The sequence below is a fragment of the Antrostomus carolinensis genome, unplaced genomic scaffold, assembly GCF_000700745.2.
Source record: "Antrostomus carolinensis isolate BGI_N321 unplaced genomic scaffold, ASM70074v2 scaffold30271, whole genome shotgun sequence".
NCBI classification, from domain to species: Eukaryota; Metazoa; Chordata; class Aves; order Caprimulgiformes; family Caprimulgidae; genus Antrostomus; species Antrostomus carolinensis.
In genome coordinates, this window is record NW_010295344.1 from 9,470 (window position 1) to 27,757 (window position 18,288).

General features: G+C 38.1%; 1 protein-coding gene across 1 annotated transcript in view; it reads left to right on the forward strand.

Annotated features, from left to right (window-relative positions):
* The window catches only part of ATAD2 (ATPase family AAA domain containing 2), a gene marked incomplete at its 5' end in the record, with an annotated part of 21,431 nt that extends 4,854 nt beyond the window's left edge, over positions 1-16,577 (forward strand). Inside the window, 15 exon segments of the mRNA XM_010177963.2 lie at positions 2,519-2,629; positions 3,104-3,212; positions 4,189-4,320; positions 5,224-5,332; positions 5,549-5,664; positions 7,149-7,323; positions 7,981-8,069; positions 8,407-8,566; positions 10,153-10,243; positions 10,681-10,995; positions 11,458-11,581; positions 12,905-13,088; positions 14,643-14,828; positions 16,090-16,225; positions 16,372-16,577. Of these exon segments, the coding sequence (XP_010176265.2) occupies positions 2,519-2,629; positions 3,104-3,212; positions 4,189-4,320; positions 5,224-5,332; positions 5,549-5,664; positions 7,149-7,323; positions 7,981-8,069; positions 8,407-8,566; positions 10,153-10,243; positions 10,681-10,995; positions 11,458-11,581; positions 12,905-13,088; positions 14,643-14,828; positions 16,090-16,225; positions 16,372-16,577 (2,243 nt within the window).
* Positions 16,578-18,288: the final 1,711 nt, after the last annotated feature.

Here is an 18,288-nt window from a genome sequence, read left to right on the forward strand (position 1 = left end):
AGGGAAAGCTCCTCCAGAGCATGAAGATCATGCAGGGGAGAAGAAAGCGTTGTTCATTCTTGTGTTTAGCAGGTAGTCAGTGGAAGCTGCTGTCCCGGCCTGTAATTAGGAGCTGTCACCCACGGTACTCAGTAGGAAATAACATGAGGAATAAGGTTAAATCGTAAAAGGCCATATTTGTATCTGAAATGATGAGGAAAAACTTTAAGGTTTTAAGGAGAATGACAGTTGTGATTAAAGCAGTCAGCCCAACAGTCCTTGTAGGAGCTTTCTGGGTGGAACAGAACAGGATGAGACTGTACTTCAGGACAGAAAATGATGTGGCAGTAGTTGAGCTGATCAGTGTTAGATTTTGTGATAGACCTCCTCTGCACACCCACAGCGGAGCTCAGAGAGACAGTGGCAGGAGGGGGAGCCAAATAATACCTGGCTGGGCTGCTCCCAGGCCCATCCCAGGGCTGTCAGCCCATCAAGGTCCTATCTGCACAAGCCCAGAGGAGCACAGGGGCACACAATGGCAGGCAGGAACTCAAATCAAGGAGGAGCAGCCATCTTGTCTGGCTCCTCCTAAGCCTCCCCCAGCAGCCCCAGTGTCCCTATGTGAAACCCATCTGGATGAGTCACTGGGGCAGCTCTCCAGATCACCTTCTGGAATAAGGGGTTACTGCCCAAGGGTGGGACGTATTGTGGGATGCAGGGGAAAAGCAAGCTCACACGTGACTTATTATAGGATCTTTAGCAAAGGTGGGACAAGGGAGGGGTTTAGGAGACTTTGTGAGGAACAGGAATGGGAAAATAAAGGGACAAGGGGATAAAAAGGTCCAGTCATATGTAAATAGTTGGCTGGTCAGTACACTTGACTGACTATGCCCTGTGCCTGATCACCTGTCTGACCATCAGACCTTGAGGAAGAGATGAGTTATGCAGTACCCAGCAAGGGCAGTGTCTTCTACACATCACACAGACTGCAAGACTTGACCACTGGCAATGGAGACCTACAAAAAGGTTCAAGCTAGATGTCCAGGTGTTAATGGGCACTGGGGTCATTTGTTCCTAATCATGAACAGGCCAGAGAACAGTCCGTGGTCTGTAGTTAGTTTGAACCTAGCCTGTTGCTCCCCAGGTGTGCACCTCAGTGGTCAGACCTCCTTGTAGAGCAGGGAGGGAGGACTTGGGAGCCACAGGAGGAGTCCAGTGAGAGGCTGACCTAAAGCAGCCGAAGTAGGGTGAAGCATTAAGAAAAAGAAACGTGATTGGATGTACCAAGGGCATTTGACTGGTAAGGGAGGACAGCTGACTCTTTGTTTTTGGAGATCTAGTTAGGAGAATACCAACTCAAGGCTTTAGTAGGAGCAGCTTTAATACAAGGCATGGGCAGTCTTGAGGGAAAAACTATATAGCTTGGTTCAAATGTGTGGATCTCGGGGTGTTGGGCAGGAGAGACTTGTAGGAAGTAACTATAAATAGTATGTTGAATGGAAAATAAGAGTATGGGGCAATTCATTTGTGATCACAGTGAAAACTTTGGCATCTTAAATTAGGAAAAAAAAATATATACTTTTATAATGAAAAGCAGGCCAGAAAGGAGTGGGAAAAGTATGTCAGTATTGGTGTAAAGGTGAGTGGAGCAGGGAGATTTTTCTCTGCAGAAAAGCAGAGAAATTCGTGCCTTTGTGACAGGAGTGTTGGAGTACCAAGGACTGGGGATGGTAGTGATGCCAGAATAATTTTTCAGTTTTCCATGTGCTGTCTATATATATTTTGTAACTTATCTTGCATTCAGAACACAGTGCAACCTTTTGGAGGGAAGGAAAAAAAAAGGGTAGTGCTTTCCAAGGAATAACATTTACTTAATTTTAGTGAGCAGGTAGGTGAACAGAGCGTGTGCATTCCTCCTCTGGTGTCGAGCTATTAATGTGAGAGGGTGTTACTAAGAACCTGCTAGATAATTATACTCTGGTTTTTGCATTCTTACCATCTTTCATTAAAAAAAATCAAGTTACTTTATAGGTGCTAGTGGCATAAACTGTATGCATTTGACATTATTTTCTGATTGAGCAAGTTCAAACCACTGACTTGCCCCTTATTGCTCACGTAATCTGTGGCAGAGCTAGGATTTGGAGCTAGATTGCCATGCTTAGTCTTGCCACCATAGAGTATTAAAAATACTTCCTTGAAACACGTTCTCAAAATAACAAGAAATTACTTTCTGAAATAGTGGTTTTCATAGGAGCTGCATCTCAGCTTAGCAAGATTACAGAATTGCTGTTACTAAGACTGTTAAGAAGTCACTCAGCAATTTCATCAAGGACAGAACAGTGTCTATATGTATGCTCCTCTGTGTTCTTTAATTTCTGGGATGTGTCTTGCATAAATTGGTCTTAAGGTTTTGCAGGTTTTCAGACCTGTTGTGTCATTAATAGGTCATTAACCTATATGCATCTGTGTAGTGCATTTTGAATTTAGTATGATTTACAGCAGTACTTGAACAGTTTAATGTTATGTTGATGTCCTCTAGTTTCATCAGAAGAAAGTGAAGATAAAGAAGATGATGATGGTGAAGACACTCGAAAACGTTATGACCTTCGACAGAGGAAAACTGTTGAGCGCTATCAAGCTCCATTGGAAAGTAGGTTATGCACAGTTTCTCTTAAGAGCTAATTTCTTACATATAAGTAAGTTGGGTTGTTTTTTTTTTAAAAAAAGAAAATATATACACACTCAGCTTCTATTTAAATTTCTTACCTTCATTCTGCAAGTAAATTTTATTAAGTGCATGTATCCTGTGCACATTGTATTTCTTTGCCATTTGGCATACTTACTGTTTTTCAGTTAAAAAATGGCCTGTGTATCCTTGAAAGAACAGTAATTAAACAGACTTCCTAATCTTACTATTGTGGTTTTCAGTTCTCCTTAAAAAGCAGATGTGTGTTTTTTTCACTTCTACTGTGCACTGATTTAAAAAAAAAAAAATCACCCCCCTCCCAAATCACTTGAAACTTCTAGAGGTGGGTGAAGCACATTGCATTTTCTGCCTCTTTCACCATACTGCTTTCTCTTAAACTTGTTTCTTACATTATTCTATATTCTTTGCTTTCAACAGAACCAAGACAACGTAAGATCTATTTTTCGGGCCGGTCTTCACCTGTCAGACAGAGGTACTCATTTAGAAGTGCTCAGGCACAAGGTGCTTTCTGCAAAAGAACTAACAGGTTGGTGTATGGTTAGTGATAGTTCTTATTTATCAGTAGTGCTGTCAGTCACATTACTGAATAATGCTTTCAAAGGCTTTTGGATTGGTGGTGATTACAGATTAATAGTATAATTATTGCTGTGGTAATCTGAGGGTAGAAAGAAAACAATTATTGAGGGGAAGGGAGACTGCACTTTTTATTAGCCATTAGATTTTTTTTTTTATGCAGTATTTGTGGTCACTGATAAGATTATTATGGAGGCTGTGGCTGAAGTCCTTTTTTTCTGGAACTGAAGCCAGAATCTGCCTCTGAAAATCTTAAGACTATTTAATCTTGAAGGATACAAATTATTTTCTTAAAACTGAAGATAATGTAGTTAGAAGGAGAGCTTGTATGGAAGTTTTAGTGGGTTGGGGTGTTTTTTTAATCACTCAAATACTGATTCTGATTTCCCTTTGGAATCAGTTAACGTTTGTGTATGAAACTATTCTTAAACCAGAAAAATGCTAAATGAAATTATAAATTGCAATAGTAATGACAAAGAGGTTTTGGATTCTGTAAGCAGTCAGAGCATGGAGAATGCCCTCTCTTACTAGATATGAGCACTTTGCTTAGCATCCTTGAAAGCAAGCAGTTATGGAAGGAAGGGTTTTTGAAGCCAAATTTTTAAATAAGTTTAAAAAGTTTGTTTCACAGAGTGGATACATAATGCTAAGTGAAACTTTATTTGTGTGTCTGAGAGATTGGACAAAATTAGTAATTTGTTTATGAAATTTCTTTGCAAAATAGTTAAACATTTTACCTTCCTAAGAAAAACTTAATTTTGCTGTCATGTAAATTCATGTAATATACTTTGAAATCAGATTCATAAGGAGTATAATGATCTGGAAACTTAATAGATCTCAAAGTAAATTCTGAGATAGAATTCAGTTAAATTTTTATATTGCTTAGCATGTACTTTAATTTTTTTACTTGTTTGCTTAAATATTTGCAGACGGAGACATGCAGTCCACAACAGTGATTCCACATCCTCATCCTCATCCTCATCCTCATCCTCATCACTTTAAAGTGATGAAGAGGATCCTAAGAGGCACAGGAAGCATAGCTGTAACAGAGACTTAAGAAGGTTAGTGAAACTGGAGAATAGGGGAAGGACAAATCTACTTGGTAGAAGTTTGCATCTGCCTCACTGTGACATGTTATCCTCTTAATCTTTTACAGTTTCTAAATTGTGGCAATATTTAATCATATATGTTGGTACTGATGACTGTAACTGGATTCTTTAAAATAGGGTTTTTAGAATTGATTTTTAATAAGCAGTTTAATTTTAGGCAGGAATGGGGTGAGGAACAATTATGTAATTTTTTAATGTAAAATTTTACCGCTCCTATGCATTACTGTAGTTTATTTGGAAGGACAACCACCATAATAGAAAAAGTTATAAATAGAGGCAATAACAGAGGTTTTGTTACTTAACAAATGCTCTAGAAATACTCTTAATAACAGTCAGCCCAAATCTTTCAGACGTGTGTCTTCTGGCATATGCATCCCAAAGTCCTTGGGAAGGACGAGCAGTGGTGGGCAGCCTTTGTAATGTTAAACCACACTGAAATAAGTATCCCCTTGGGCTGCAACTTTTTGAATGCAGAAGCAAAATATCTTTGAAAGATCAGTATGTTTTGGGCTGGTTCTTCCATCACACAAATAAAGGTCAGCTCAGTCTCCACATACAAAATAACTTGTTCTCAGTTTGCATTCATATATGTGCTGTGTTGACGGCCATGGATATTCATAAGTTCTAGGAGTTCTTAAAATAATTAACTCAGTTTAATGTCTGGAGTGACCATTTTCCTTTATTTACTCATGGACATTAAATGTAAAACAATTTTAATCAATATTTAATTATTTAGGAAGTTTATATTCATTTATGAGGTATTCTGCATTCACTTGCCATCATTATAAAAGCAAAAATCTTGTAGTTGCACTTAAGTTAGAAAGCACCTTTCTTTTCCCCCTCAATTCAAATCAGGTGTCTTCCACTAAACTTTCGGAAAGATGACTTAAAGGGAATTCACAAGGATCGAATGAAAATTGGAGCAAGTCTGGCTGATGTTGATCCCATGCAGATAGATGGTTCGGTAAGTTATTTTTAGTTCATTGTGTCAGTGCAATGTTCCCAGTGTTTATGAAAGCTTTCAATTACATGCCGTCTACAACTGCCTTGGTTTAGTTTTCTCTCAAGCAATTTGAAAATTGCCCCGAGACCTTTTCCTTTGCGCTGGCGTACGATTTCTGATGGAACCTTATCGAAGTTGCAGCTTTCTTTAACTGTGTTCTGTTGAATTTACTTTTAGGTACGGTTTGATGCTGTGGGTGGTCTTTCTGACCACGTTTCAGCTTTGAAGGAGATGGTGATTTTTCCATTGCTTTACCCAGAAGTCTTTGAGAGATTCAAAATTCAACCTCCAAGGTAACAGGCATAGTTTAAAACTACAAATTCTAATTCACCCATTTTCAGGAGAATATTAAACTGAGGTATCGATATGTTTCCATGCTTCAAAATTTATAGCGGTGTTGATGGTATTTTTTAGCAGTACTAAAAAGCAATTTCTTAAAAATGTATAGAATCCATAATATATGTAGGTTCAAAGATTTACTGTGTAGTGAGAATATAAAGTGTCTTGCCTTTAAAAGGTGGGGTTGGGGTGTTTTTGTTTTGAGTTCTATGTAGAAGTCAACTTGATTATTTATTTTATAAGCAGAAAAGAATTATCTACTAGTGGTCAACTGTAATTTGTTGTTTGGAAGTCCAGTTGTCTCTCCCACTGACTCCTTTTTTTCCAAGTGCTCAAGTATCAATTTTACAATTGGTAGGACTTACAACTAGAACCTTGCAGTGTTTGTTGTGCTTGGGCTAAAATAAGAATCTGCCCACTTCTTACATAGCTAAATTAACTCTGTGTTATGAAATGAAATTACTAAAGATTTAACTGTTAGCTTTATATATTCTTGGTCAGCAAAACACAGTCATGGTATATTGAAATATGGCTTTAAAATCTTTGCTTTCAGTAACTTTTAAAGAATTACAAATAAGAAAAAAATATTTTAGTGTTTTGCCTATTTAGTCATTGAAATTCTTATTGAAACAGCAGTATATTTTCTAGTTGATGGATATATTCATCTGGAAATGCAGAATACTCTCCCATTTTTAATCTTCCTCCTCATTTCTCATCAGCAATGGATGGTCTGGTAGACCAAATCCAGTAACTTAAAGCTTTTTTAAGGGAGAATGAAATGCTTTGCTATCAAATCTTGCCTTTTTTGAAAGCAAGAATGAATATGCAGTCTTATCATTGGAGAATGAACTGGTGATTCATAAGTTAGCCCAGTGTCAGATTCTGCACTGAAGTTTGTTCTTGTTTGGTTCCACTGTAATCACCCCTGTTAGTTTGTCAGCAGTGTCCTTCTGGGACACTGTGATCTGTTCTCAAGGTTTTGTACATCTGCATTATCCTCTTTATTAATTTCATTTACTGCCTTGTTGAATTGTGTAGGAACACAAAACTTACATCTGTTTTGACTTTTCTCACACATCGGCTGTTACTGCTATTTTATATGTAGAATCATGGAATGGTACAGGTTGGAAGGGACTTTAAAGATCATCCAGTTCCAACCCCCCTGCCATTAGCGGGGACACCTTCCACTAGACCAGGTTGCTCAAAGCCTCATCCAGCCTGGCCTTGAACACTTCCAGGGAGAGGGCATCCACAGCTTCTCTGGGCAACCTGTTCCAGTGTCTGACCACCCTCACAGTGAAGAATTTCTTCCTAACACTTCCACATTAAGTGTTTTGGTTTGGAGAGAAGCATTGTGTGTTCTAGGGATGAGGGTTGTAATAGGTACTTTTCCATGATGGTTTCTTTTCCTTATATGATTTTTTTTTCTTAATTGCAGAGGTTGTCTCTTCTATGGCCCACCAGGGACTGGAAAGACACTGGTTGCTCGTGCACTTGCTAATGAATGTAGCCAAGGTGACAGGAGAATAGCCTTCTTTATGAGAAAAGGTGCCGACTGCCTGAGTAAATGGGTAGGGGAATCTGAACGACAGCTTCGTTTATTATTTGATCAGGTAAGGTTGAAACATACTGTGTGTTCTGTCTGAGTTGTAACTGTAATTTTCTGTGGCTAATCTTTTTAAGGAGAACTCAATCTTTTTTGTGTTTTGTCAGTTCCTTCCACTGAAATGGGATTGTCAGTGTTTCCTTCTTCAGTGGGTTTTCTAGGGGCTTGAAATCTTGAGATGGATTGGGAAAGATTACTGAAACAAACAAGAACCTTGCAAAGCACCCCTGCTGCCTGAAAACAAACAAACAAAACAAAACAAAAAAACAGCCATAAAAAAGGTTGCACAAGGCAAGAGATGGTGGCTTTAGATCAGAGGGAAACAGATGCGGGCTGAAAGCATGGTCATTTAAAGTCATAATGGAAGCTTGCTTCCATAACTTGTAATTGAATTAGGTCTTGGCTCTGGTTTTGGTGGTTGCCAAATAGCTGTAAAAACTACTGGTATGATTTGTTTCCTGTCACCCAGCCTCAGTGGGTTGACATAGGCTACTGTCTTTAGCTATTTGTGCCACTTACTTCATTAGCTCAATTAGTAGAGATCCCTGGTATGTGCTTGAAAAATTTAGCTCCAGTGACTTTCCAAACATAACATTTTTCATGCGTTTTCTCTTCAAAATAGTTCTGTTTTACTTATGTTAACATGCCTGTGTTTTCATTCTAGGCCTACCAGATGCGACCTTCCATTATTTTCTTTGACGAGATAGATGGTCTGGCTCCTGTGCGGTCCAGTAAACAAGACCAAATTCATAGGTAGTACATTTTTTCTATCTACTTAAAAGCTGCTTGATCTTTGTGAAGAGAAGACCACAACCTATTTAACTTTGTGACACATTCATTTATCCTGAAAACTAGTAATTCAATGCTACTAAATTTCAGATTATTTTTAAACAATAATTTAAAACAATTCACTAAGTTTGGTATCAGCACAAGACCTGTGTTACCTTATCTATTTTTTATATCTTAAAATGAGTCTTTCACTAATCAGCACCTCATCAATTAAAATCTTGTTAGTGATCATTGGAGAAGGTCGTGTAGAATGTAACAAAATTTACTAAACCAGTGAATGGAAATTCTGTTTTTCTGTTAGCTCTATTGTATCAACACTTCTGGCACTTATGGATGGCTTGGACAGCAGAGGAGAGATTGTGGTAATCGGAGCCACCAACAGACTGGATTCTCTAGATCCTGCTTTACGAAGACCCGGACGCTTTGATCGAGAGTTTCTCTTCAGCTTGCCAAATAAAGAGGTCAGAACTTAAACTCAGTCTTAATGCTAACGTGGCAAAGTCCATCTTTATAACAAAACCACATAACAATGTGGTATCATGGAGCAGTTAAAATAGAAATCAGTATTGTACAACTTGGACAAAAGAGGGGTATCTGGAGAAACTGTGTTTTACTGTGAAGGGCAGATCTGGTACTGAATATGATTAAGATTATTTCAACAGGTAGTTAGTTCTATAATTAGTTTTGGTTTCACTGTGACCAGCCAAGAAAATGGGATGCTGCTAGTCACTGAAATGTTTAAGAAAGAATAAATGTATGAATTAGCTATAAGTTACTGCTGTCTCATCTTGAAAATGAAAGAAATGGTGTGCACACAAGAATTCCTTTTTACTAACAGAAAAGTTTTATTGAGGCTGGTGCTGGAGCAAATTAAAATTTTTCATTCCCAAAGCAGTTCATATTTGATTACTTATTTAATCCACTTATATACTTTCATCCTGAAGTGCACTTGCTCTCAGTTCTTGGTTTATGGATAGTGGACATACCCACGTTCGATTGTTCCCAGGCTAGGCATCCTGGGAGACACCTATAAATATTTTGGGATCTGACATTCTCACTGGTACTTATTCACAGGAAGTTGGACAAAGATGTGAAGTACGCCGCACAGGTGCAGGGCTTGGAAAGCTTCTAGTTCAATGACAATAGCTAAGCAATGAAAAAATAGGTATATAATGACCAAAAAATATTGGAGGAGGGAGATACTGTGCAAATCCCTGTTTTTGTGGGTTTTCTCTGGCTATCACTGATCCTACTTTTTCTTTTATTAGCACTTTTTGGAAAAAGGATAAAATTATTACTGAATTGAAGGCTAGTAAAAGTGCACTAACCAGCTTATCTAATAAAATAATTTCTCTTCAGTTTTTACCTGCTTCTAGGAACAGGAGAGGAGGTGCCATGATACAGATATAATACATGATTCTCTACTGTGGAAGAATTCTAGAAATCTACCATAATTAATGTGTGTACCAGGAAATACTTAAATGAAAGTCGTGCTAAGATCAGAGATGAAGATAGGCAACGTTTCACATTTTCTAGATCAGTGACAGTAGTTTGAGTCATAATTATTGTTGTTCTTTGTTGTAATTGTAACAATTTAAAACATAGTGCTAGGACTGTTCTCCTTGAATGAACTGGCAGAAAAGCAAATTTGATGAACTAATGACAATGTCACCATGAAATTTTGCTAAATTTGAGATAATTTTCTTCAATTAAAAATCTTGGTTTGCAGGTAAGCTTTTTTACTACATTTTTTTTTCCTCAGGATCACTAGGTCTCATATCTTTGGAAATTTACTTTTTATGGAAGCTATAAATGCCTTTTGTTTCATTTCAGGCCCCAGAAAGAGTTTATTGTAACAAACTAAGAATTACTAAACTTCCTGCTTGAAAAAGCAGGCAGCTTGTTAACTGAACTTTAACATACTTAAAAGTTTAGCAGATAAGAAAAGCATTTGTATTAATGTGAGGGCTTTTGGGGTTTTGTGTTGTTTTTGTGTTTTTTAAGAGGAAACTTAGAACAAACTAAAACACAATCATTTTGTTTCCAGGCTAGGAAAGAGATTTTCAAGATTCACACTCGAGACTGGACCCCTAAGCCATTGGACACGTTTCTTGAAGAGCTAGCTGAAAAATGCGGTGGTGAGTTTGGAAACAAAGTGAGTTACTGTCTGAGACTGAGTCCTAAGGAATCTGAGCTTGTACCAGGCAGTACCCAAGCTCTTGTGCCTTGCTGCAGAGCAAGGCAGTAAGGAAGCTGGCAAGCCTTGGGGGCAAACCAAGTTAGATGCTTCTTTTCTTTTAATTTTCTTTTTGTCTCTCAGAACATTGGATGGGTTTTGAGCATCTTCCTCGGGAGCAAAGTTTTCATGAGGAGGCTGCTTTATAAGCACAGGGTATCAGGCTGTGAGCCACGTAACAAAACTTCTCTGTGTTGCAGTAACGCTTTAAATTCTCTCTTAACCTCTCAATTTTTGGCTGCATGTAAAGTCTCTCAGTGTTGCACTTTGGAAACCTTGACCTTGACTTTTGTGTTGCCTGAGACTGACATAACATTTGATTCTTGTTTTCTTTATTAGGATACTGTGGTGCTGATATTAAATCCTTATGTGCTGAAGCTGCCCTCTCTGCTTTGCGCCGCCGCTATCCTCAGATATACAAAAGTAGTGAGAAACTGCAGTTGGATGTTGCTTCTATTAAAATAACAGCAAAGGATTTTGTCATGGCTATGCAGAAGACTGTTCCAGCTTCACAGAGGGCTGTGGTTTCACCTGGGCGAGCACTATCACCTATTGCAAAACCACTGCTTGAAAATACACTAGCAAGTATTTTACAGGCCTTGCAGAGAGTATTTCCCCACACAGAGCTTGCACTAAAGAAGGATCAACAGCAAGGTATAACAATAACATCCACTTCTTTAAAATTCTGCCAAAGCAAAAACTTCTGATTTGTGCAATCAGCATACACAAAACTCTCAGCCATAATGACAGCAGAATTGTATAATATGCATGTGCACTCCTTTATTTCAGGAATATCGTGCGTAGTTTTATTCTGGATTTTAAACTGAAGTGCTGGGTGGGAGCTGTTAATGACTTGTAATATGCAGTACAAAACCATGCATTCTGTACTACAGCACCATTTCTGACAGTAGCTAACATCATATTTAGCATTTGTAGAGATGGATCTAAGTTTTAATGTATGAGGCACCTGTTTCAAAATAAATGTTTAAATGGGGGGAGATGGGCATTTTTACATGAATGCTTCTAATTCCTGTCTGAAGAACATCAGGACCACAATACCTTGTATTGGAGATACGGACTATTCAGGAAAGTTAACAAACCTCTGGTTTTTTTCAGACAGTTTAAATCATATTTTAAGAAATGATATCATTGACAGTGATGAGGAATCACTATCAATCTTTGAAGATAATCCAATGCAGAAAATGCCTGGAGAAAAGGAAAAATTCCTCAATTTTAGCAGGTAACTGTTTATCCCCTTTGTGTTTACATTTTTAAGATGGCCGGGGCTGTAAACAGTTTTGGCATGAGGGGTGGTAGATGAAGGAGTAAAGTGTTATGGGTGGTGATCAATATTTGCAAGAAGCAAGTGTGATGATCCAGCTGGGTACTAATGTTCTAATGAAATACCATAACCCACCAAACTGAACAGCCCAGCCCTCTTTTCCTAAGTCAAAGTGGTCCATAGACTATTAGAATGTGTTGATTTAGTCCTTGGTATTTCTTGAAAAACTTGAGAAATGTGCTGTCTGTTCTTTTGGGGTGGGGGGGGGAAGATTTGTGTAGCCATCTTTTGCTCTTCTACTTTCCAAGATTGTTAAACCAGTAGCAAATTATGTAGCAGAAACAAAATTGAGAAATGGTGTGTTAAAACACTGAGAAAAACTTAAACTATGTCTGCATTTTGTACCTTTAACCTACTAAGTTTATGTTAATCTTTTGACATTTTAATGTGGAAGTTTTCTGAGCCAACAGTTGAAAAAATACATTATTGTCATCACTATTGAGTCAGTTATTTTTCTCAATTTCTATTGGTGTGCTGTCCAGAAAATCTTCTGACCTGCTGAGCTTGGTTAGGTCTCTAGGATCTTTAACTTCAACTAGTAAAGGTACAGCAGTATTGTGGTGGAAAAAACAAATGCTCTTCACAATTTGTGTTTCATGTTAGTAAAGCAAGATTACTAGGAGATTAATACACAATTTAAAATGAAACAATTAGATGATTAAATAAAATAAATATAAATCTTAAACATATTTAGTGTCCTGCTGTAATTTAACCAATCCAGTTTTAACAGCTAATGTGTTTCAGTGCACAAGCTAATTTTTTCTGAAATTGTTCTGCTCCTTCCTTCCCACCATCTCCAGTAACTGTGGCCAAATTTCAGCTAAACTTGACAGATTTAGAGATCTCACAGTTATGTAAACTCAAGCCCTACTGCAAATTGGTGTGCACAGGCAGTGAAGAGATTCTAATTGGTGTCTGCTGAGAGAGTTGTTAATCTCCCCCATCAAGTTACTGACCACTTGTCCTGTGTGTATGTAGCTGGACAGTCCCCCTGTGTGATTTAAGAGTTGTTACTTAACCCAGCCAAACGAGTAGCAGACATGCTGGGGGTTGGAAAGATTTTTTTAGGGGAGGTATGGTACAAGTTTATAAGAAAATGGGCTTTGATAGTCTTCCTGATCACAGACCAGCTTATTATTTCTTGGAATATAGAGACTATTTAACATCTGTGTGTCTATTCGTCACTTAATCACTTAACTTATTTTCTTCTTACTGTTCTAGAAATGCTTATTACCAGCCAACAGCTTGCAGGCCTCGGTTCTTACTAGTTGGAGAGCCAGGATATGGGCACGCTTCTCATTTGGCACCTGCAGTAATACATGCCCTGGAAAAGTTTCCAGTTTATACACTAGACCTATCTGTTTTGTTTGTTAGCATCATATCACCAGAAGAAACATGTGCACAGGTATCTTCTTCTCTCTTAAATTTCATAGGATTCATGAACTGTATATAAACTAGTAAAGTAAGCAAAATCCATTGTTAACGGAGGTGGCCTGGTTTGAATGTGCTGTTATGTTTGCTTCTGTCTGAAAATGGCTTTTCTTCTAGATCGAATAATACCAAATCAGGATGTTGTACCTAGCCATATTTTCCATTAAATTAAACAGTGAGGATGTTGCTAGCAGCTTGGGAAGCTGGGAACTGCTGCTAACAAAACCCCTCTTTATGGCAAGAAATCTTGCCCATCTTGGTGGGATCCAGAAAGTTGTTTTCATTGCTTCTCAAGACTTTGCCCTCCCAGTAGATGGCTCTGCATCAGCCTGACTTCACATCATGCACTTTTTGTAGCCTTTTTTATTATATTTGTAAGGTGATCAAGGTTTTGGGGGAAAAGAAGTGGGGTTTTTTTATGTATACATACGCAGCTTCTGCTGCTGCAGTAGATGCAGTAAAAGCATTAAAATTCATTGGACACTTAACATTTGTACACTAGTGAGTTTTTCTTAACTAGGAAAATGAAATACAAGCAGATTTAGCACTGTATTCCTTTTTACTTTTAGGCAGGAAATCATTTTGTTGTTTGGCATCACTGTATTAAAATATTTTGACCTTTAGTAGCAGCATTTGAGAGCTGTACAAGTAAGGACAGACACAATACATGACTGGATATTAATTTGTCACATAAGAGGAACAATTCCTTTTTTATTATGTGATGGTTGCATCTGTGGTCATATAACTGCCACGTCTAGTCACTGCCCAGATACACCACATGCACTTCCCATCTTGTGATGGGAACTCCCTGCATATTGACGGTCTGAAAGGGTATGTGGAGAAATTTGTCATGTGAAAGGACTGTTGCTGCTTCCCTGATGTAGTAGATGGATGTCCTCTTCTGTGATCGAGGTACCATCTGGAGGCAATGGCTTGTGGTCTCCAAAACACATAATCTGGTCTGGTGGATCCTTTGGTAAAGAGAGGCTATGAGTGATTTAGCTATTCAGGCAGGCTGAAGACTGGTCACCTCTTATAAAATGTGCTTGAAATTATGAATTGTAACCAGGCTTCTTACACAGTGTCAGCCTTCATCTTCTCACATAGGTCTTTGTTCAGACTGTTGCAGACACACTTGGATATGTGCCTGCTCTGAATTGAGGGCAGTGTAGTCGCAGTTGTGTAGTGATTTACTCAGACTAACACATCTTGCTGAACGGTTAGACTTGTTTTTCCAGGCATGGGGACCACACCAGATGAGTTGTGGGGCTCTTTAGGAGTTACCTTACACCTAAGTACTTTTGAAATCAGGCAGAGATTCAGGTCTGTTTCTGTCTGCGTAGCAATGCCTGCATGTGAGTCAAAGTGAAAAGTTTACCTTATTGTTAAGGAGTTGTTCTTTTCTTGGTTTGTTTTGATGTTTTGGCTTCATGTATTCCTATTTGTACGATAGTTTGACTGATATGTAGTTATTTATTAGCCTATTCTACATGGTCTAGTTTTCTTATCCAAGTTTGCATGTTACCAGTTGATGCGAGAAGCTCAAAGAACATCACCAAGTATAATTTATATCCCACACATCCATTTGTGGTGGGAGGCTGTTGGAGCTACATTGAAAGCTACTTTTACAACACTACTGCAGAACATTCCAACATTTGCTCCAGTTTTGCTGCTTGCAACTTCTGATGTGTGCTACAAAGATCTCCCCAAAGAGGTATTTCTGTTGATACTTTTCTTTTTTTATTAAATTTCTCATTAATTTACAAATCCTTTAAGCACTGGAGTACTGTGCACTCTTAAACAAATTCATACTGTTATTACTCAGGCACCCTAACCAAGTCTCTTCAAATTTGCTTGGACAAAACAATGCTGAAAGCATTTGTCTCAAGTGTTTCCTGAGTAAAGAGATTGACTTTGACCCAACTTTTTCCCCTTTCTCACACACTCATGCTTATTAGACAGATGTATAAATTTACTTCAGACAATAATTTCAGTGACTTAAAGATGGTTATGTATGTACTTAATCAAGAATATACGCTGCTTGAAATGTAAATGGGAAAAAGATATTTTTACTGAAAAGTGATGGGTATTTTTACAGAAAAAGTATGGTGGTCACTGTTAATGTGGAATATAATTTCAAATTTAAATTCTTTCATAAGAATTTCTATTTCTTTCTTCATATAGGTGAAAGCTTTACAAATTAGAAAGCTAAAATCCAACTTATGTTTAAGTAACTTGGAAATCAATTTTTAGTTGTGTTCCTTAACAAAATGCAGTAAGAGTGCATGCTTAGCATTCTAGACATCTGCAAGTGTGCATTAAAGGAAGGTGTTTAAAATGTAAATATGCTGCTCAAGATAATTTTGTCTCACTTACTTCGGGGGAGGAGGGGTTACCTGAGCTGTGTTTATCATCAAATGCTTTGGAACGGCTTAACTTTCTACAGAAGTTTTTATACCATTAAGAAATTCATTCTAAAATAAGTATTGAAATTCCTTCCATACCTTTTGGCCGTAGAGATTGAAAAATTGAGTAAAACTGGGAAGTATGCAACTTCAGACACCTCATTTAAATTAATTAAACAAAACAAAAACACCTTACCAAAAAGCCCGCACCAGTTTTCTCAGCCCTGCCTGTTCCCTCCATTGCTGCCACAAAGATTCAAACTAAAGGACAGCAAGGCAGATAAATACAAAATAAACAGTCTTGGAGGTGGTGGATGTCACTAGTTTATAAGTGTATCACGTGGTCCCTTCATTGAGCTTTAACTCTAGAGGTGTTCCTTAGAGAAGATATTTAATTTGCCGTGCTGACCTGTGAAAATCTAGCATTTTAAGGCCAAGAAGAGAACTTTTCATAGTTTGTCTTAGCCAGCTGATTATTCAGTTTAATTAGAACGGTACTCATGTTTTTGGAATAGAATATGAATTAGTGTTGCCTTATATCCGAAATATCTTTTTTTCCTTTTGCTTTAGGTAAAAGAATTGTTTATTAACAGTGATGAAGAAGTTTTCAAAATCCAGTTGCCTAATAATGATGAAAGAAGAATGTTTTTTGAGGACTTAATTTTAAATCAAGCTGCTAAACCTCCTGCATCAAAAAACAACGCAGGTGAGGATATTCTACATCTAAAACTTTGCTAACTGTAAACGAATAGCTATATAGTATTTGCTTTGGTGATAATTTTCTATCAGTAATGTTTCATGTGCTTGTATTTGAGTACCATAAATTGACTACAAGTTTCTGATTGATTTAAGATTGGCGGACATTAGAAGTACTGCCTGTAGCACCGCCACCTAAGCCTCGACAGCTGACAGAGAAAGAAATAAGAAAGCTGGAGGAGCAGGAGGAGGATACGTTGCGTGAACTTAGGATTTTCTTAAGGGATGTGACTCACAGACTTGCCATTGACAGACGTTTCAGAGCATTTACAAAGCCTGTTGACCCAGAGGAGGTAAATTAGTGTTGATCTGTAATACCATTTTATCTGTGTGTATTCATAATTTCTCTGTGTGCCTATTTCTTAGTGTTTGTGCGCTCTTAATAGGAGAGTTTATCTTTGTTTTTATGACCGTACTATTCCGATGTTTCAGGAAGCAGGAAGTGAAGTTTGTTTTTACTTTTGTTGACTCCTTGAGGCTCTGAAATGTCTGTTATTTGAGTACTCACTGAAAGCCCCGGGATCCTTTTAAAACGTCTTTAGACCTTAAGAATATTTCAGTTGGAAGGGACCTACAACATTCATCTAGTCCAACTGCCAGTTAGACCAAATGCCAGTGCATTTTGCTTATGAAAAGGCTTTGTTACACAGGCATGTTACAGCACTGAAAGCATGAAGATCTCTTTCTTTGTAATTATCAACAGTATCTATAGGACTGTTTTAATAAAGCCTAAAGCTCTTTAATCAACTGTTGATAGTTTCTGTGAGAACAGCAGTAGAAGCAACAGTTCTTAAAATAAATTTTAAGATTCTCTGTTTCATCTGGGGCTCCTCAGTATCAGATCAACCATAAGGGCTGTGTGGTTTCTTCTTCCTCCCGTACACTTCTCATGTCTCTTTTCTCATTTAATTTATTGAATAACTCTAAGCCAGGGGCGTATACTTCAGTCAGCTGTAGTTTTAATATAGCTTTGCATTTCAGCAAAGTTGTGTTCCCCTAAGCTTCCACTGACTTGTCTTTCCCTTCAGTAACAGTTTCTGAGATGTGAATAATCTAAACAAACATGGATGTCCTGATCTCAGCTAGTCATTAGGATCCTTTTAGGTCTGAGTAGAGAAATTGGCACCTCTGGGTCCAGTTAACTCATTCTAAAGTAGATGCCTAGGACAGATACTTCAAGATACTTTAGAGGTGCAATTCCTGCAGCCTTTTTCTGGATGCCAACAACAAAGAGAATCTTGGATGACTTTACTGAGAAAGGTTTCTTTGCCACGATTTTCCTGAAGTGAAGTGAAATGAATCCCACTCTGCGTGTCAGTTCCCTTCTCTGCCCCACACATGCTTCTGACCTTCCTGCTTCTTTTTTTCCCTCTTCTGGTCTATCCCTTCAAAGCCAGTTGAAATAGCCCTTCTATTTTCAATAAACTAACTGGTTAATTTCTGCATCTTTGGATATGTCATAAGTATTCAGGGTTTTTAAGAAGTTCTTTATTTGACTCCAGTCTTCAAAAAGGGCAAGAAGGAGGACCTGGGTAACTGTAAACCAGTCAGCCTCACCTCCATCCCTGGAAAGGTGATGGAACAACTTATCCTCAGTGCAATCTCTAGGCGTATCGAGGATAAGAGGGTCATTAGGAGCAGCATGGTTTTACCAAGGGGAAATCATGTTTAGCCAACCTGATAGCCTTTTATGAGGGCATAACCAGGTGGATAGATGATGGAAGAGCAATGGATGTGGTTTATCTTGATTTCAGCAAAGCATTTGACACCGTCTCCCACAGCATCCTCACAGCTTAACTGAGGAAGTATGGTCTGGATGATCAGGTAGTGAGGTGGATTGTGAACTGGTTGAAAGGAAGAAGTCAGAGAGTTGTGGTCAAAGGGACAGAGTCCAGTTGGAGGCCTAGTGAAGTCCCTCAGAGGTCGGTGCTGGGACCAGTACTAGTCAATATATTCATCAGTGACCTGGATGAGGGAACCTCTGTTCCTCAGCAAGTTTGCTGATGATACAAA